Genomic DNA, 21208 nt, shown 5'->3' on the forward strand with positions numbered 1-21208 from the left:
AAGATCCCAGGCCACAAGAGTTCATTAATTCATGGTGCTGGTGAGCTTACTGGGCTGGCAGCAGGGTATTAACACAAAAAAACTCTTGCACTGGAGATTTTAAGGGTTATTGTCTGTGTGGGATATGATTCGCCACCTACATAGCTTTCCCACACAAGTATTTGCCCCAAATCATCATTTTATTTTTTTATTTTTCTTACTAACCCTACCCACTATGGCCATAAATGCTGTATATGTCTCTAACATCTCTTCTCAAAAAGGGCATGAGGAGATAAAAGGAAACTCCAATATACTGTGTTCTACTGTTTCTGTATTCTTGCTTTTTTTTTGCTCTGCTGTTACCCTGACTTTGATCTGCCACAGAAGTCAATGAGCAATTCATGTTTCAACATGCAGCATGAAACCACGCTCTGGCACTGAGAGCAAACACTTGAGCACACGTCAACAGTCCTCGACAGCGATTTTCATTACTGCTGCTCGCCACTTAAGCATGAGTGTATGGAGTATGATTATGGCACCAATGGTTCACTGGGAACATGCCACATAAAAGCATCTGCTGATGGTGGTGGAGTGGCGTTATCACAAAGATGGCCATGACGGCTCTTGGCTTTATATAGAGCAGTGGCGGGGCGGCAGAGTGAGTCGTTTGTCCTTGAACAAGATACCAACTCCCCGTCAATTCAGAAGTGATTTTAAAAGATGAACGGAAATGACATCCACTATAGAAAAGTAAAGTATTTAAATGTCTCCCACTTTATGTTGAAAAAAGTTTGCTTTGGAAATTACCTGTCTATCCATGCCTGTAGAAATTGTTCTTTAAATTCCCAGTTTGGGGTTTGTTAAGTTTTCAGTATCTACACATTAAAAAATAATAAAACTGAGGTAACCTTACGAAGCAGCTGGACTCCCGAGATCAGGTTAGCTCTTGTCAAGCTTCAAGCATGATGCATCCAAGTAAGTCTATCTGCGGATTGCACAGTACAACAGGACACACCTACTACATGATAAACTCTCTAAACGGCCGCAGTTTGGTTAGGTTTAGGGACCTTAAGTTTAGGAAAAGAAAGGGTTCGGGTAAAAATAACTACATTATCTCAGGAGGCATGTTGTGAAGTCTGTGAGACTGCAGATAGACCTTTCTTGATCAATCAGCGTCCTATGAGGAACTACTGGTAGCTAAGAGCTACTGTTCATTTGAAGATAACAATGGCGGCTCCATATGCAGCGTGGATGCTGCTATGGCACGGTGTTTTCACTCTTCTGCCAACTGGCTTCCTTGATCTGACTGGTTGAGGTTCACCCATGATAGACAGTATTTTTTGAAAGTGCTTAAAGGATGACTTCCCAAATGATTCTGTGTAACAAACCACGTTGCATGTCAAGATAAAACTGAGGACTTCCAGAACAAAACATCAAATAAAAATATCACAGCAGGTAATTGCACTGAAAGAGTAATTTATTGTGAGTTTTGCTTTCAAACTCATTCAAGGGTATTTACTGTTCAAAACATTCTCCTGTCTTCAGCATACTCTTACATTTCAGCTGCACACTATAAAATTAAGACATTTCAAGTGTCACAAATTTAAACAGACAAATGTTACAGGCCAAAATGAAATGCGAAACAGAATCTGTGTAGTTTAGAGTAGATCATGGTTATTGAAAATATATTCCAAACTTGCAACATATTGTAATAACACACACATTTATGTGCCATTACATCATAGCCAACTTGCCATTTTCTACTTTTTCACAAGTATGTTTGCCACTGTTACTTGCCTGCTTTATGTCGTAATGCTAATCGCTGGGAAATCAACAATCCTGTTATAAATTACAATGTTAGATGGCATCCCTTTATCAAATTTAGTCCATCAAAATTGAACAGAGTTACCACTATACTTGACATCAATATTGTAGGTACAGCAAATGCCGAATTGGTGTGTTTAAATATTGTGATGTGAAAGGCACTTTAATATCACTTTTTATACGTGTGGAGTGAAGAGTTGTCAGTATAATGTCACTTAAAGTACATCCTGGGGCATGAACTCTACATTGTTGTATCCAACAATAATGTAATAACTATCAAGTAACAAAAACTTGACAAAGTATAGTAAACATGTCTGCCTTAAGTGGTTTCAAATGTAATAAACCTGTTAATGTAATAAAAACTCAGGATGACGTGGCATTATATTATCATCACCCAGGACTACGATGTTTAACACTTAAATCATTCCATTTTTCATTAATAATGGAAATATATAATACATTTACAGGCTTTATTACATTATCAACCGGTTTTTACATTATACTTCACAGCAAGGTGATGCTGAGTGTGTAAATCTTTCAGAGGGAAAACAAAGAAGGTCCATGTACCATTTCTGGCAAAATTAGCTGACAGTCATAGGCAGAGCAAGAGATTGTGTACATAGAAAGTAAAACAATTCTTACTTTTCATCTCTGCATGTCTGTTAATTTTACCCCCCACCTCCTTCTCTGAGGGCTCATCAGGGTTAACATCACTCATCAAAGAACTTTAATACTGTGTATTCAAAACTACTGTAATCCAGTGTATTATAACTGTAGTTACATTGTCTGTGCCAGTTCACTCCCAATACTACTACTACAATGTGTGCCTCTTTAGTTTTTGTTTGCTGACTAGAGAAGTTGACTTATACACTGAATTATAACATTCTGTAGTGCAATCAGCACAAATGAGTTATGCCACGGGAGGCCTAACTGCGACCAGTAATGATCCCATTTACATTTCAATGTTGCGGGATTGGTGGTTGCCCCAGTGATATAGTGCTGAGGTGTCATGCCATGGTAACAACTGTTGAACTGCAGAGGCGTTGTATACACTGCAGGCACTTCGAGGCTGTAAATCACAGCTCTGTTTTTAGGAGGCCTTCCAGACTTTAAAAAATGCCCCACTGGATGTCTGCAGGGTACTGAGGGTTGATATAGGTTTCCCATTGCAAATACCTGACGGGATCTTTTTGATACACATAAATAATTGGCAAGGGAACGAAGAGGAATAGGAATCATATTGGTCAATATATTCTACAAGAGACATTTATCATGTACAAGTTCTTTCAGTTTCTTATCAAAAACACACCGACTCAAACAACCAGACAGTAGTGAGAGGAATATTAAAAACATGCAGTTTTAGTTTTTTTTTTTCGTGACTTAAAGGTCCAGTGTGTAACATTCAGCAGGATCTACTGGCAGAAACTGAATATAATCTTCATAGATATGATCACCTATTAATGTATAAACACTTAATAATAATAACTGTTGTGTTTTTGTTACCTCTGAATGAGCTGTTTTTATCTACAGAGGAAGTGGGTCCTCTTCTACACAGGCCATCTTGTTGAACCGCCATGTTTCTACAGTAGCCCAGAAGGGAAAAACCAAACGTTGGCTCTAGATAGGGCCTTTTGCATTTTTCTCAGCCACTGTAGTTTCTCCTACAGTTGGAAGGCTGAGCTGTATTCGAATGGTTGCAGTCACCGCTAGATGTCACTAAATCCTACACACTGGTCCTTTAATGTATTCTTGTGATGGAACAGAGGAGTACCTTTGACAAATTCCTAATTAGATTTTTGTTCAAGAAAATCCACAGCCAGGCTTTGTAGGATACTTAGAAACCTCAAATTGCCAAGTGCTAGCATAAGAACAAATAAATGACCCTGTGAAACTATTGCAAATGGTATTCACTAAATGTGGTCTTGGAAAAACTCTGGCTGCTGGAACAGTGTGGGAGAGCATCTTAAGTGTGGTACTGCTGTGTTGATACAACCTCCGCCAACATAATCAGTAACAATGCAGCAAGTGGACGGTAATGCTGAAGACAGGAGAGCAAACACTTTTTGTCTGAGGGTTTGGAGTGGTATCGGTGTGTATGTGTGTGTGTGTGTGTGTGTGTGTGTGTGTGATGGGGTCAGATTCGAGTCAGCTGGTGCCAAAAACTGGACGGCATGAAGCTTTCCATCTTGTCTGCGAAGAAACCCAAGGGTGCAAAGAGTGTGCTGAAGAACTGAAAGGAAGAAAAAGCAGAACGAGCCCTCAGTTGAAGGTCAGTGAAACCTCTCCCCACCTACCCTTAGATAATAATTAAAGCAACACATTTAAATGAATCCCCAAAAGTTACTTCTTTTATATTATTTTCTATTAAGAAACATTGTGGAAACTCCCACGCAGCCCTCCAGCTCATCCTTGTCAAACGGGCAGGCTAACGTGCATGGGAAAAGAAGTTAAAAAAATACTTAAATATAAGGACCTGCATTTGACACCTAAGACAGGTGTGATATTAGTACTGAACCTGCTCAATTCTGTAAAACAGATAAAACAGGCTGCAGAAAGGTTTTTCTCAGGTGACAGGATGCAGTTTTGTGCAAAGGCCAATTTACAGCATGCATTTGAGATACAACAGGGCGGTCCGCGGCTGAACATATTTATCCACGTAATCCAGAAGGTTTCTTAAATACAGGGAAGAGAAAGCCAAAGCAGCATTATCCAAGTGTTATCATTTTTTACATTTTGTTTGTAGAAACAGCGCTGACAGTTCAATATACTTAAACGATTTGGGGATAAACTTTATATTATCCATGATTTACATGTCAACACACTTTTATACATCCAATCAATCACGTTCATTCTTTCTGTTTTTCTTTCAGTCTCTAAATAGTGACAAATAAATGAAGGGAAAGGAATTAAACCATTAAACTAAACCTTGTTTTTTGGGGGGCTTTTTAGACAAATTATGGAAATTGGCAAGCGATACTTCAAAACCCGAATGATCATTAGCCTTTAACTGATGATGTATGAATTAACAACAAGAGCAAAGACCCTGGTAGTGTAATCATGAAAAATATACTGTATGTGTTTCTGTAGTAATACTATAATATGCCCATCACAGATAATGTATATTTTAATGTTATTTGCATATTTATTTCCCTGAAGGAGGCTCTCAAAGGAGGTGAACGGATGTACTATGCAGCCATAGTAAATCTCTTGTTTTTATGATTACTAGCAGAGCATATACTCACTTAGATCTAAGACTAAGATCTAGAATACAGTATATAGTATATTAGATATGTGTATAATAGAGCATTCAAAATGCACATGTTTAAGTGATTTAAGTGAGCTGGTAACAGAGAAATGTCTTCTAAAATATTACGGTATGGTTTCTCTCTGAAACTACTTGAGGTGTGCTTGATACACTTGACACTTTAATAGTCTCATAAGTGGACGTATCAGCCTGGCCAGACAAGTGCAAATCAAGTACTTCTCTAATCCCATTTAATATATGAAACATATCCAACTACTATGCTATACATGTCTGGTAACTATAAATAAAGGAAAGGCAGACCACCACCACCACTACTGTCTTGCCTTGCTTGGATCTTCTGTTCAAGAGCAGCAGATTCAGAGAAATCTGTTTTTCCTCAGAAGGCAGTGAGGACCTCTGTGTTCCTGCCTCAATGCTTTTCATGCACTCCATCTGAACATTACACAAACCAGGCTTGCCAGGGCTGCTGTAAAAATCCTATCTGTGCACAATCTTTCCCATAACAAAAGGAAGAGCACTAGATGTACTCTGTGGCCTTGTTTTTGCTACAAGTCTATGACTCTCTGTAAAGGCAGGCCCTAATAAACAGGATGATCATAAACAAAGGATTAGCCAAAGTAAGAACTTTGCCAAGCTGGCTAAAAACAGATAACACAACACTTCTAGAATAAATAAACAGTAAAAGGAAGTCATGCACGCATTCAAAGTTTCTAAATCTTTAAGGCTTTAGTTATGTCCGCTATGGTGATAAGCTTGCATTACTCAGCTGTGGTCACTGATAGCTGAAGTTGGACAACAGCTTGTTTTGGCGGGAAAGGCAGACTTTACTGGCCTACGACTCCCATGAGCCTCTGGTGTTACTGACAGTGATGGAAGGCAGCAATTACCACCGGGGTTAAAAGGTTTAGGTTACAAACAACATGCATTTAAAACATAGATAGAAAAAAGACCCAATAAGAGATTAACTGGAGAAAGAAGCAGTCAGCCAATTTACACATTATTCAGCACTAAACTTGTGTTATGATAAAAGGTATGTCTGAATCAACATATATATTTTATTTAAAAACAGCAACCTTTGAGATAAAATTAAGATGCGTAGTTAAAGAACTTACTGCTTTGGCAAAGACACCCATGAGCTCAGGGAACTGATGTGTGAGCATGGCCAGCATGGCAGTGAAGGAGCAAAGGCCTGCTGTGAAGAGGATGAAGAAGGGAAGCTCTTTCTTTGGGTACACAGACACCTCGTGGAATGCTGGAGCAACAGTCAGAAAGAGACAGCAAGTCACAACCAGTGCAGATAAACAAGAAAGTATAAAACATGGGGATTCAAATTGATTACACAATCAAATTGGGAGCAATCTACATTCATGGACTGAAGACAGGCTTTGGATATTGCACTTACAGGGCAGTAGTTCCCTATCTGCTGTTTCTGTGCATCCTGGGTAGGGGTAAAACAGGTGACCCTTTTCCAGAGGGTAGGGAATTATCCGGAAGGCTGTAAAAGCAGACAAAGATGCAAATAGCAAAACTTAATAAGATGAATAACACAGTGTGGCTTAACAGTGAAAAATTATTCTAAACAACTTTGCTGGTATTTTAAACAACGGCAAGAAGAGGCTGTTAAAAATCGCTGACAGAATTTTCAGTAAATCACTTAAGTAGCAGAATATTACAAAGCGTGTGACAAACGAGTGACAGATACTAACATACTTAACAAAAAAAAAACATAATAATAACATTCTTCCTGTGCTTCGTGTGAGCAATGATTTAATTCCTGTATAATCACAAGTAGAGTATCTGTGGGTGTGTTGTGCATACATGACCTGACACAACAATTGAAAAATGAAAAGCTGCATAAAAGGAAGATACTTTGGGTGTGTGTTCGCCTGGCTCTATTAAAGCACTATATAATAGTGACTTCTGAACACACTTTGGGAGAGGTGTGTTCACTTTCAACAGAACCAAAGGAAAAAGTATGTTGTTTTTTTATCTGAAAAGATAACAAATCTCTTACATTAAATAAAACATAGTGGTTTAAAATAGAAAAATTAATAGTGATACATACTGCCCTCCCAGGTGCAATGTAGTAGGTTTAAGGCTCCTTCTGCCCTCTTCCAGTGCTGCAGGTGGAAGAAAGCATATGCAACTGCCTCACTGTCACCCCTCTTCAAGATGTGCTCTGGAGGTAGGATCAGGCTCTTCATCTCCAATAAGTACTACAGACAGGAGGAAGAAGAAATACCGCTGGTTAGCATACAGTACAGTAGCTTAATGCTTTTTGGCTCCTGAACATAGCATAAAAAAATAGCAGAAGTGTTTAGTATAGGTGCACTTTATACTGCTGTCAAAAACAATGATAATGTGCAGAGTGTCTCAACGTCCATTGTGCAAACATTTTTTTGGTTCTTGCTTCAGTATGGTTCTATATGGTCTATATGGAGTCCCACTGGCTCTTGTCAACACTGCCTCATACATATTGTAACCATAGTCAGGTGCTCATGCCACTTGAAGTCACATAAACCTATGTATACTGTGAAAATGGCCAAATGGTGAGCAGATTGTTGGTAAAACATCTCAGCAACATGGTGGGCCCAGACACAGGTGGGCTCTATATCATGTTCATATGGTAAGCAAAAGAGACACACATTTTTTTCTCACTGCAACCAGTGAGTATTTACATTTTTACATTGAACAGGCGGTAAGAAGGAGGCAACTCAAATGGGATGTTGCTTTGTTTGTGCTGGATGCAAAGTAGACAACTGTTAGCCGTAGCCTAATACTGCTTCGGTTTTAGACCCCCTTGTGGTCAAAAATCAATTCATCCAGCTTTAATGGTCTCATTCACATCGTCTACTCTTTCTCAGTCAGCGCTTCACTTATTATATTCTATTGTGCAATTCCCTCTGGCTAACTCCCTGCAGACTGAAAACATATTTTCTTCATGTGAGGTATTTGTTGACAGCCTTATTTTGCAATTGTTCAAGGTGGGAGGGAAAAGCTTCCCAAAGCTCTCTGAGCATGTGTGTTATTGTTACAGTACAGTACATTCATTCCATGAATGTGTAACATCCCCCCCTCCACCCCTCCTCTCTTTCCCTACTGTGTAAGTTTGTCCCAGCGAGTCAGTCGGTTCACTGTGCTGACAAAGACCCACATCCCAGAGTTACAACCTATAGAACAGGTATGGTTTCTGAAATAACAGGGAACAAGTGTCTAGAAATAGCAGCATGAGCATATTGTGTACTGCTTTTCTGCAATATATATTTTTAATTAAGGCCTTGCTCTGTCCATAGATAAGTCATTAATAGATGTATACTGACTTTGATGAACATGTCACTGTATACTTTATGTCTGTGATGCCCAGTGGGGCAGGGGTCTGTGTTAAACAAAAACCCATGTGCGGGGTGGGGGCCCCCTGGGCTAGATTCCCAGGCGGCCAGCTTCACAGCGCTCTGGATCTCAGACTGACACTTTGGGAAGGTTACCCCAAAGCTAATCCTGTCTAATCCCTTCCATGGTCACAGGCTCAGCCAGCCAGCCATCCATCCATCTAACCAGCCAGACCATGCTGCTTCACCCATCTCCCCCTGCCTTACCCTCTTTCTCCACTCTTGCCCTCATGATCACAGCCTGCCCAGGCTCTTCGACCTGGCTCGTCCTGGTCTATCTCTGACCCTCTTCATGCTCCTTTAGCTTTCAAGGATTCAGAGTGGTTATCTGCCTCATTTATTTGGCAATGTCAGTCTGTCGGTCGGTCAGTCAATCCACCACTTTGGTCCAGACTGAAATATCTCAACAATGACTGGATGGATGCCATGAAATTTGGTATAGACATTCATCGTGTGAAGAGGACGAATCCCCTCACTTTTCCTCTAGTACCATCATGAGGCATTTTGGTTTTGAGTCACATTTCTCAACAACTATTTAATGTACTCCCATTAAATTTAGTATGCAGAATAATTTCCTCCTCAGGATGAATTGTAATAACTCTGATGATCCCTTTTCTTCTAACACCATCATTAGGTCAGCTTTGCATTATGACCAAAGTCCTGCAAAAATATTAAATAATCATGCTACACTAAGATGGAAAATAGGGTAGACTATATCTGCTTATAACTGGCAAATTAATATTATTTAAAGCATGCTAGCATGCATGTTAGCATTTAACTTAGAGCATAGCGTTGTGCCTAAGTGCAACCTCACCGAGCCAAGAGCATGGCTCCAGAGTCTTAGTCCTGTTTCTGACTGTTCCTACCTCTCCTTCCCACCCTGCTGCTTGAATAAACCTTCACTTCCAATTAGAGGTGGGCGATATATATCGTTTGCGATAATATCGTCATTGTTGTTTTGACGATGTGCAAATTTCCATTATCGAGTATTTAAATTACTTCGACAAAAACAATGAAACGCCCGCGGAAACTCCTCACATCCATTAATACACGGTGCAGCAGCGCTCTCTACAGCATGGCAGGATTCAGTCACACGACTAGTGGGCCTACGTGATCACATGGCGTGATCACGTGACCTCTCGCTAGCATCCTCCTTGCAACAGTTTAGCAGCGCGTTGTGATGGTAGAGAGAAAATACAAGCACCTCCAGTCCCTGAAGCTACCGGTACTTCAGATGATTTAGTGCCGAGACGTGGGTCCTATGGGCTTCAGCGTTCAGAGCGCTAAGCGCCTTTAGCGGTAAAAAGATGTCAGCGGAGACGGGTTTTTTTTTAGCGCAGCGCTCAGAGCGCTTCAAGTTGAAATCTGTTCAACTTTTAACACCGCTGGGCGCTCGGAAAATGAGTTTTTGAGCGCTCTCAACGCTGTAAATGCGTTTGGTGGACACAAGTCCAGCTCAGACAATTCTAATCACATTTTAAAGGATATCGACTGATTATCGTTATCGCCAAAATCCCAAAAAATATTGAGATATTATTTTTTGCCCATATCGCCCACCCCTACTTCCAATCTGTAATTACTCATCATCCTCATCCTCTCTCTTCACTGCCTCATACTGGTGCACAGATTTTTTTTTAAATATGTATAATATATATATAAACGGTGGGAAAAGAGGATAAATAAAGTGGGAAAGAGAGGGGATGACATGCAGCAAAGGGCCAAGGGTCAAACTCAAACCCTGGGCCACTGCAGCAAGCACTCAGCCTGGGTACACGAGTTGCCAGCTCTACCAGGCGAGCTATAAGGCGCCCCATGCCAACCAAATGACGGTCAACAACTTTGCACACCTAGCCTGTCAGGTCAATCATCCTCTGCTGTCCTCATTATCAAAGGCCCAAACTATTACTGTACTGTAGCCATATTCATAAAATATTTCTGTATATTATGCTCTGTGCAGACGGTTTGTCAGGCCCACCTCTCCTCTCTGTTCCTCACTCGCCACCTCCTGAACCTCTCACCCCCATAGGTAAAAGGTCAATTAAACATGCAACCACCCAACAGGTGGGGACATTCTACTTCAATCAATCAATCTAGCAGACTGTCCTGCCTTCTAGCTTCTTCTCTTTCCATCCTAACATCCTCCTCTGTATTCATTACAAGGATCTGCAGCTAAAGACAACCAGAAGCTGCTTCTTTGCCCTTCTCACTTATCCTGTCTGAGTTACTTACATCAGCTCTCTCTCTCTCTCTCTCTCTCTCTCTCTCTCTCTCTCTCTCTCTCTCTCTCTCTCTCTCTGCTGCAGCCAAAACATCTGACTGCCGGCCTTCATCCTTCTCGCCATTTCTGTTCTCTTTCTTCTGAGCACAAACCTTTCACCATTCTCTACTTCCCTGGGCACCAGTGTTGAGGCAGCCAGTCAGCTCAAGAGGAAACCCACCACTTCTTGGGTGTAGAGCAACAACACAACTACCATAACTGACAAGAGTAAATATTTCACACTTTACACATGTTTCTACCACCATATTAGATGTTTGCTGAAAATGAACGACCAGTATATGGCACCCATGTAGGTCTGGGTCCTCTGTGTTTTAAGATTAACAATTTAGAGAGGTTGGCTGCTCAGCTGTCTTTCCTCGCATGCCACGGCATTAGACCTGGTGACACCTCAGTCCTCTGTGCTGGTCTACCACACCAACCCCCACCCCCACCACCTCTCGTTCTTCGGTCTGCTTCTCCACTCGCTGTCGCCTCTTTGATGAAGGGATTGAGTTTCATGTGTTCTCCTTTTATCCCTGGGCAGTCATAAGCCCAGAGCATAACTCATAAGCTGCCTTCTGATTCTAATCTGCAGCACTTTGCCTCTCACAATGGGACACACAGGCAACAATGACATCAGCCTTGTAGTTGGTCTATACGGGTCGGACAAACACATGTGTACAGTGAAAGAACATAAAGATAAACAGGTGCTGGTGTTAGGAAAACAAACAAAGATTAAGAATTTCATACAGTCAGTAAACACAGATACTAGCTACTTCAAGCTCTACTGAGGGAGTGGACAGTAGCAGAAAACCCGGTGCATTTATTCCAAAATGGACTGGGATGACGCAAATCCTAACTACCCCCTTTTCCTTGAACCTCATCCATCTTAATTCAAAACAAACCCAGGGCTGATGCTCTGTCTCAATTTACAAACCAAAAACCCAATTTCAGAGGTAAACTAAGCAAAGGTCCGCATTTCTGAGCCTTGACAGGCGATCTAGATGAGAACACGTCAACCAGAATGGGGTGTGATGAGAAACTGCCTTCCAAAGTGGAGTAAACTAGCAAGGTAGATGGGATCGGGTCACCTAGGCTTCTTCAAAATGGGCCGAAGTGGTAGTAAATGTAAATGCACAGCAGATTCAGATAGCAGGAACACTTGATCAGCTATCCAAGCATCAGGCAAACTGTCAGTTGCTTAACCGCTGCCTGGTGGAGACGCTGATTAGAATGGACAGACAGATGGAGAAAAGGGTGGAGGAGCAGGAAGATAAATAGAGAAGGACAAGAAGATGAGGAAAATAAAAGTGAACAAAAAGGAGGAGGTAAATAGCGGCAAGATGGAGAGCCTCTAAGGGAAAGGGATCATGTGAGAGGAGGTCAGCACTGAAACAGACTGAGGCAGGCAGAGGTGCGTGTGGATGTGCGTTTAGTGGGTATTGCTTTTGAATAAACTCATTTGATATAGCCTAGCTCTATATTTACATATAATCTGCTTGGCATGCTTGGTCACAGACCCACACACTTAATGTTTAACATTAACATTGTTCCTTTATTACTCCACTTGTTGTTAAAAAATGCACTGTTCACACTCACCGGTACAACCAGCCTGATCTGTTGAGCAGTTCAACTGGAGAAATTAGGGGTCGAGGGTTGAGAACCAGAAGGGCGTAAATGGAATCTTTACCAACTTTACAGGAGAGCCAGAAGAAAAAAATGCCCATACATTATTTTGACTTTGTTTATCACATTCAGTCTTTAATTTTAAAACTTCATAAACATGTGGATGACAATATATTTAAGTATGAACAATATTTATTCTGCCCTGCTGGTCCAGGGACCAAACTGGCTACCTTTCTGTCACAAGCCAACTTCTTTAAACTTTGGCCCACCACGGCCAACTGGAACATGATACATTGATGATGATGTTTGAGAAATCTTTAAAAATCCACACTGACTCAGATTTGCCAAAGCTGCTCTATTCTGCTTACTCCAGTTCAGTGCAACACTGGTATCTGGTATGGCTTCTCTATAGCAACACAAACAATTTACACTTTGTTATTGAGTCACCTCTGACGCATCTCCTGCTGCCTTACGTAGATTATTCATTAATATTTAGCTATTTGCTTTTTTGCTTGTACTTGAGCCAACTTGACGATGTAGAAGGGATTTAACTTGAACTGATATTGGACTGTTTCCCCGTGAAAACTGTTGAGGAGTTGTATGCTCAGGCAAAAGTCATTCATTTTGTCCGGATGCTGCGGGCTTGAAAAAGTGAACTAAAGTTTAAAGGAGTGGTCATTTTAGTTTTCTTGTTGAGAGTTTGATAAAAAAAAAAAGATACCACTCTAGTCTGTAAAGTAAATTTAAAGTTACAGCCACCAACCGGTTAGCTTAGCTTAGCATAGAAACTGGAGGCAGGGGAAAAACAGCTAGGCTAGCTTTATCCAAAGGTAACAACCTCACTAATTAACACATTACATAGTTTGTTTAATCCCCTTAAAAACTGTGTAAAAGTCTACAAACAGGAAGGCTTTTAAGGAAGGCTATGTGCAATAATAAAATAGCACAAAAAACCAACAATATGCTGTTAATACACTTTAGTTTTTGTTCCAGTTGTCATGCTCGGCTAACTGGCTCCTAATGGTAGCTTTATATTTATCACATAGACATGAGAGTGGTATCAACCTTCTACCTCTAAAAGCGAATAAGTGTATTTCCTAAAATGTCAAAAAATTCCATTACCTGATTAAGACAAAACATTACATTTAGCTGTAATAAAGATTCATGGCATTAGCAACCTGGCTAATTAGAATCAGCTCCACCTTCTCTATCTGTTAATGCCAGCTTTTGTGCACCAACAACATTTCTATTGCTGATGTTAAACACTGACAAAACTCAAATCATTTGTTATTGTAATTGGTCACAATTTTGACATTTATATATTGAATTGAATGATCCTAATAGATTATTCACAAATACAAGTATTCATTAGTTGATTGAAGCCCTACGTTAAAGTGGGTTTTATTTTTTGGGGCTTTTGACTTCTTGATTAAGAAACTTTGCCAAAGCATGCACAAGTTTCAACACTATTTAGGACACTAGAGTTAAATCTCCACTATAGGCTAAAGCGAACTCCTGTGAAAAAGCCCTTTGCAAATCCTACTTTAGGGGCCAACAGGCCAGCCTGTGTTTAAAAAGGCCGCAGTCACAGGTGCACTCATCATTCAGACATGCCAGACAACACAAAGCAATTACCCGCCTCCTTCCCCACAGTCAAACGTTGAAAGATGAGCCAACCAATAATCCTCTGTGAAACATGTGTTACAAATTTTAAAATGACACATAGCTATTCACCTAAACTCACAGAAGTCATTTTTGATAAAGTTGGCAGTGGTGGCCAACATCATTGTCTCTTGTTTGGCTCAAACAGGGGATGAGGGAACATGATAAGGATAAGAAACAGGATGAGGGTACGTGGTGAGAGGAGAGAGGATGGCTGCCTCTGGGCTCAGTGGGGAGGGAGCAGTTGGAAAGACACTGAAGATGAGGGCCTTCACTTTAAAATCAAAGGCTGGATCAAAGTGCTGGCTGACGCCCCCCCCCTTCCACACACACACACACCGATTATCTTTCTACCTCTCAGAAAAGGAGGCCGTGAGATGAAACAACACCACACTACAAAGGCAAAACAGACAAAACTCAGCTGCAACTGGTTGTGTACGACTCTGTGTGTGCATGTGTGACATCTAATCCTGTGGGAACTGATGTGAACGGCCACAGAGATATCCAGTTGTAGTGCCATGTTCTCCCTGGCTCAGCTGTATATTGAACTGTTCTCTATTACACATACTTGTGACCAATCTGTTACATGTTCACAGTTTTTATTAGGACCCAAATGTGAAATTTGAACTAAACTACCTGTAAAAACACAGAATGCACGCGTGATTTCTAAAATACTGCATTTTCTTGTAACAGTGGTTGATGATTATGGCAAATATGTCCATCAAATATACAATAGTGTCTGATTCAATTGTATTGAATTGATTTATAATAAATACAATAATCACTTAAATCACTGATAAAGAGAAAGAAAAGGCAAATAAGCATACAAACCAAGATTACGAATCTAAATCTGACACTAACGTTGTCATAAAATGAATTAAGGGCTACTGTATTAAGACCAACAGTGACACCTGCTGATGAGCCAGTGTATAGCACGTCTGGAAACGAATACGGTTCAATTTTGCAAGGTGCACCACCTGTTACTGTTGACATAACTCATTTCTGATTGTCTGACTGATTGTTTATCTGTCTGCATGCTTTGCCTGTTTGTTCGGCATGTCATGTGAGAACTGCGTGATCAATCTGAATATAGACAAAACATTTTTTGTTTTTTAAATCTATCCAAACCTCTAACACCATAACAGGAACGAGATGTGAACTGTTAAAGGTCAGGTTTACAAAAAACAAATAATCACCGCCTAATGGAGATTATTCAGGCAATAATTTATGTAGAGATTTAATACAGAGAAACATTCTAATGCGACATTCAAAACAGGGTTTTTAGGATGACTGACAACTAACAACATCTCATCCTTAAAGGGTCCAGTGTGTAGGATTTAGTGGCATCTAGCGGTGAAGTTGCTGATTGCAATTAACTGAACACCGATGGCATCTGTATTTGATGACCTGGGAATGAGAACGGACTGTGAAGTGAGTAGGAGAAACTACAGTGGACGTGAAACTCGCAAAAAACACGAAAGGCCTTAACTGAAGCCAGTGTTTGGTTTGTCCATTTTTGGCCACTGTAGATAAAAAGGGGTCATTCTAAGGTAACAAATACACAATGGTTTTTATTTTCAGGTGATTATACACTAATAAAAACACAACTATGAATATTATATTCAATTTCTGACAATAGATCCTCCTAAATGTTACACACTGAACCTTTAAGTAATCAGTGGGTTTTCGTGGACACAACCATCAGAGTCTATGCGACACTCGTTAATCCAATGACTGACCTTTGGCACATGTGGATTGAACTCAACAGCTCTGTGTATGGCCTCCACAGCATTCATCTCTGCTGTGCTCAGCCCTCGCCTTGACGCGGCCTCTGGAGAGAACCTAATAAAAAAAAAAAAACACCTTAAATGACACGCTGTTGCTGCTGCTCACAAAGCTATTAAATGATGTTAGTGCAGCTGTGTGAAACAGGTTAAGGTCTAAGAGATACTGATGTTGAATGACATTGCAACATACTTATCTGATACAGCCCGTGCTTTCAACAGCGCAGATGTGTAGCATATAGTGGCTGATTTTGGCAAGCTGATATCTATAGAGGCGGAAGAAATGTGGGTCACGTGATATAAATCATACATTCCACATATTGGTTCAATGGCAATGAGCTAATTTCTGTCCAAAATTACATGATGACTTGACATTTTTATTGGGTTCAGTCTTACCATCATATTTGGCAAGGACTGCTTGGACATCAGCATATGCCTGAAGCTCTAGAAGTGCCTCCAAGAGGTTTTCGTGTATATTCAACATTCCCAACAGGGGGAACTCCTTCATTAACTGTAAAGAGATAAAATATCATACATTTACATACAATGTATTGTAATAAATAAAGACATATATAATATAAACATGTTGCTTCAGCAGTTGCATGAGTCATGAGTCATTTTGCACATTATAGCAGTTTTTGATGGAAACTCACATCTCTCATCATTTTTACTGCTTCTTTAATCCGCCCCAGCTTGCGTGCACACATTGCCAGTCTGCGTTTAATGTACACCAGTAAGTTGATATCTTTTCCAGCTGTGGATGGCAAACAGAAAATACGACACATAAAAATAAACAAAACACTTCAGTCAATCAGTCTTAAGAGGTTTAAAACATGAATAACTTCAGACTGTATCTTAACATCACTGTTCTGTGAAGATGAAAAGCATTGTTGAAATGTTTTGCTTGTAATCCATCATCACAGGTGGGTGTGGTCCGCTCTTACAGCCACACTTATCTGTGATGTGGAGTTGCACAATAGTACACATTCAAGTTCTGCACTGCACAGGGTGCGGCAAAGTATGTCGCACAGGATTAAAAGTGGGTGACGTTGCATATTAACCAGGAAGCTACCGTGCTGCTACTGTGCCTCAAGGATTGCAATGGAGGAGTAATTCATGTACAGTATATTCAAGTATATTCTTACCGATACTTAGTGCTTTTTTAAAGAGGCGTTCAGCTTCTGTGATAGTTGTGGCTTCTTCCTCTGCTAAAAGTACATAGGCTGCTGCACATCTGCACACACAAATATAAGACACAGAGGGACAGATTTTCACCAGCCTATCCTCATTATATTTTCCCTTGTCATACACAAGAAGACAATAGTCATTATGTTTATAAACACAGTATTTAAGGAGATGATATGTCACTGTGTAAGAGAAGGACTCACTCATGGTTCATTTCTATGGCCTGGTAAGCTGCTCTGATCCTGGCTTGAGGATTTCTCTCTCTCCAGGCTTTCTGCATCACTGTAATGAGATGATGAACTCAAGCTTATTATAGATGTGACGGTACAGTCCGGACATATCTAATTGTATGCATCCTAATCAATAACTCCAGAACAAAAACAAAAAGCACTTCAATCTGAACATTTACAAAGAACAAGATACAAATACCAGCAGTCTTTTGTTTGTACATGAACAAATATCACATCTCTGTTTTCTGCTATTTCTACTAAACTGGTTAGTTTATACGATTAAAACTCACCAGCGTCTTCTGGCCTTAGCTGCGGAGTGTCTCCTGTGAAGAAGGTCTGATGGTCTTGAGCAGACAGGTTCATATCATAGTATGTTAAAGGTTCCTTCCCTGTTACCCAGGTGTACCTGTAGTGCACAGAATAAAGCATTTTATGATCTATAATAAATCAAATATAATTGATTCAGCTAAAGACAGTATGCTTAAGAAGGTAGGCATCTTTATAAATATTTTCACATTATGAACCGACCATTTTAAGGACTATCAGATGTATTCAACAAATCTGAGTCACACTAAATCACATACCTGTTGTATTCTGCTCCTCTGAACAGATTCAAAGGGTTCCTCCAGACCTTACACTCTATCAAAAGGAGGATATTGTTGTTAGTGCTAGTAGTATTATTTGTAGCATTGCTGTTTTAGTTTGTATTATACACACATTTACCTGAAACACTGGGCCTTGGCTCTGCCTCTCCATTGACTGATGTGAACAGACCAGTCGTGGAGCTGCTCTCCACTCCACCCAGAAGAGGACGCAGGTGGCTCACTGACACTTGTTCAATGAACGAGGTCCCATATTTACGAAAATACCACCACTCAAATATCTGTGGTGAGAACATGAGGTGAAACATGGCTTTACAAAAAGTATATTACACAAAAACAACAATTATTTATATATCCCTTAGTTGCAATTGCTATCATCTCACTAGAGCAGTGCTTCCTAAACTTTTACTGTCATGCCGACCTCTGGAAGGTGCAAAAAAAATGATTTAACTGCAACTTAAACTCTGCCCTAATGGCCATAACACACAAAAGGCACAGGGCTCTGTCCCTGCAATTACATTTTTACTTGGTGGGTTTCTTTTCTTTTCCTCTTTCCCTGTCAAAATCTGTTCATTCTGTAATTTCTCTTCTTACACAAGTCTTGCTGAGACCACTCTTGTTTGTTTACTGCTCCCAAATGATTCAGTTTCATTCAACTTTTGCTCTGCTCCATATTTTATGCCCTCTTGCAATAGCTTTACAGTGACCAGTTTAGGACCCACTGTACTACACATAGAACTGGTGTTGATATTCTTGTATTTTCTTATTACAGACGTGCATCACACTTTTCTAAAACAAGGCTTCCACTCATGTGTCTAATCTTGGTTTCCTGAGAATTTGGAATTTATTACAAAATGTGTGCACCCTGTGCAAAAGGGTGAATATGTAGCATGTATTCTTGGGTGATAACTCACAAGGATGAGTCCAGAGATGAGAGAGGAGGTCCCAGTGAGAGCCACATAGAATTTGGGGGTCAGTGTATTCAAAAACACTGAGGCTGAAAGCAGAGAAGGAGGAGGCGGTCAGTGTAATAGTGCAACCAGTAGTTTCCTCTGTTGTAACCATACAATAACCATAAACCATGCACAACACTCTAACAGAAATAAAAACATTGCCAGTGGGTTTAGAGTAGCAGGTAACATGCAGCCACATACAGCATCTCGATTATATGGTGAGCAAAGTAGCACACTTGGTAACACAACAATAAACGAATGCATTTTGACTACATGCAACAACACGCTGCTATTAAGAAATAACATAACTAGGAGCTGAGAGTATATATATTCAATAACTCGAGTTAAATCTAACCAGAAAGTCGCCTCCATTTGCTCTTGAATCAGTCAGACAACGAGCTGTCAAACCAACAGCTCCCGTTTGCTGCCAAGCTAAACCCGAAGGCTAACAATAGCTAGCTAGCAGTTACATTAATTCACCTGAGGTAAGAGTTTCCTGCAGTTTCAGCGGGCTCCACAGGACGTAGATCATGATCAGCACCATGCCGAACCAAATGAAGCACACGTAAGTCCATGACCAGGAGAGCCAAGACTTTAATTTCTCTGTAAATCCGAGAGATTGGGGATTACTGCCAGCGGTGTCCTCCATGTTTCTCCGGATGCCTGTAAACAGAGGAGTCACGTGATCACGAAGTAAGATGACTTCTATTTTGAAATCTCTTCAAAAAATCCATTTCCGGAGACCACAGAAAAAAAATAAATAATCATATTTTGATACACAAATACTTTTACTCATGTTTACTCATCATCTAAACTGAATTAAATTATTAACGACAACAGAAATAATACAAACGTCTAGCAGTTGAGTGTAACATAAATCAAATCAAAATCAAAGCCTGTATCTGGTTTAGAAAAATACAGTTAGATCATTATAGAAAATGTATTTAACGATTATATTACATTTTATCTAACTCTTAATCAGGGTAGTAATATAAGTAGTCTACTCGAGGGAGTGGGACTATATGCAGCCTGCCTTTTATGCTACTATACTTCTAATTCACTACATTTTAATTGTAACTATTGTACTTACTTAATTTCACCATAACAGCATAGTTACTAGTTACTGTGAATATTTATATTTTATTAACAAAAAATCCTAATCTGTTTATAAATTGTGACTGATGCATTTTTATAAATAATAATAATAATAATAATAATAATAATAATAATAATAATAATAATAATAATAAAGTACCCACCGGTATATAAAGTAGGCAATATGAGCTCTTCATCCACCAGCAATAATATTAAAATATTTCTTATGTTCTGAATACTTTTACCTTTAAATATATCTGGCTACTTATGTACTTTTACTACATTTTATTATTGCTTTACTCAAGTAAGAGGTCTGAGTATTTCTTCCAACGCTACTCTTACTATTAGGCTCCAGCTAACAATTTTATTACAAGTTTATTAAATTTAATTCAAGTAATCATTTAGTTTGTAAAATCAAAGAAAATTCTAAAAATGCCCATTACGATAAAATGTGATTTCTGTTTATTATCTAATCTATTAATTATTTCAGCATTACTTAACATACTATTAATGATGGATATTTTAAGGAGCTTTTAATTCTTAAACTGTCAGATCTTAAGAGTGACAGAGTTTTGTAATGACACTGTGACTAAGGAAGTAAATTGTAATTTTGAAAGGGTAAATAATCCTTATCTATATAACATTAATTTCATACACACTGAGAATTATTTGAAAGATGCATTTGTCTCCCCTCAAGTAAATCACAAGCATGATAGATGTGGGCCTTGACCTCTTGGGGATTTTTGCTAACATTCATCATCTCAACTACAGCCAGCACCATTCAGAGCTAATTTCTCTGCCCATTTTAGCCTGTACTACTATTTATGACCAGTAAGTGGGGCCATTACAACATGATTACATTCCCTTCAGTTGCCATGTACTGACTGCAGGTGGAGACAACGTTCAGTTTTGTTTACTTCCTTGTAGTCTCAAATTCATTACAATGTTTTAGAAATTCATGTTTTCACTCTACTTTTTCATTCAGAGTTTATATTTTCTGCAAATTTATTACAGAACATTTTTTGCAGGTCTTTTTTTAGGCTGAGATTTGGACCCAAATAGTATGGCTTTGTCTCAAACAGCCAATCACTGTACATTCACAGTATTCTATCCCCATGATTTACATATATGTATATACGTCGTCAAGGAGAAACAGATTATTGCTATAAGGTAAAAGTATCTTTTTTGGATCTTTACAACCGGCAGCACTTCTCACCTTGTGTGATTGACTTATATCCTAACAGTGCAGGAATAAATGTGATTTGTTGGAGTGCATTCCAGTTGGAGGTTACAGCCACTGAATGACAGAGAGCCAGATTTGGTCCTGCTCACACATGCCCTTGGGTGTTTTCTGCCT

The 21208-nt window shown here is 39.6% G+C and overlaps 1 protein-coding gene across 1 annotated transcript; it reads right to left on the reverse strand.

The window, feature by feature from the left end:
* Positions 1-1438: 1438 nt before the first annotated feature.
* st7l (suppression of tumorigenicity 7 like) lies at positions 1439-19424 on the reverse strand. Its single transcript, XM_051414398.1, has 15 exons — positions 19237-19424; positions 18718-18800; positions 17925-18084; positions 17786-17840; positions 17492-17607; positions 17175-17253; positions 16932-17020; positions 16440-16540; positions 16183-16297; positions 15980-16052; positions 15742-15844; positions 7134-7284; positions 6471-6563; positions 6181-6320; positions 1439-4033 (listed from the first exon to the last, which is right to left on the reverse strand). Exons 1-15 carry the CDS (start codon positions 19403-19405, stop codon positions 3938-3940), a joined length of 1623 nt encoding a protein of 540 aa, XP_051270358.1. The 5' UTR covers positions 19406-19424; the 3' UTR covers positions 1439-3937.
* Positions 19425-21208: the final 1784 nt, after the last annotated feature.

Source organism: Dicentrarchus labrax, unplaced genomic scaffold (genome assembly GCF_905237075.1).
Source record: "Dicentrarchus labrax unplaced genomic scaffold, dlabrax2021, whole genome shotgun sequence".
Taxonomy (NCBI): Eukaryota; Metazoa; Chordata; class Actinopteri; family Moronidae; genus Dicentrarchus; species Dicentrarchus labrax.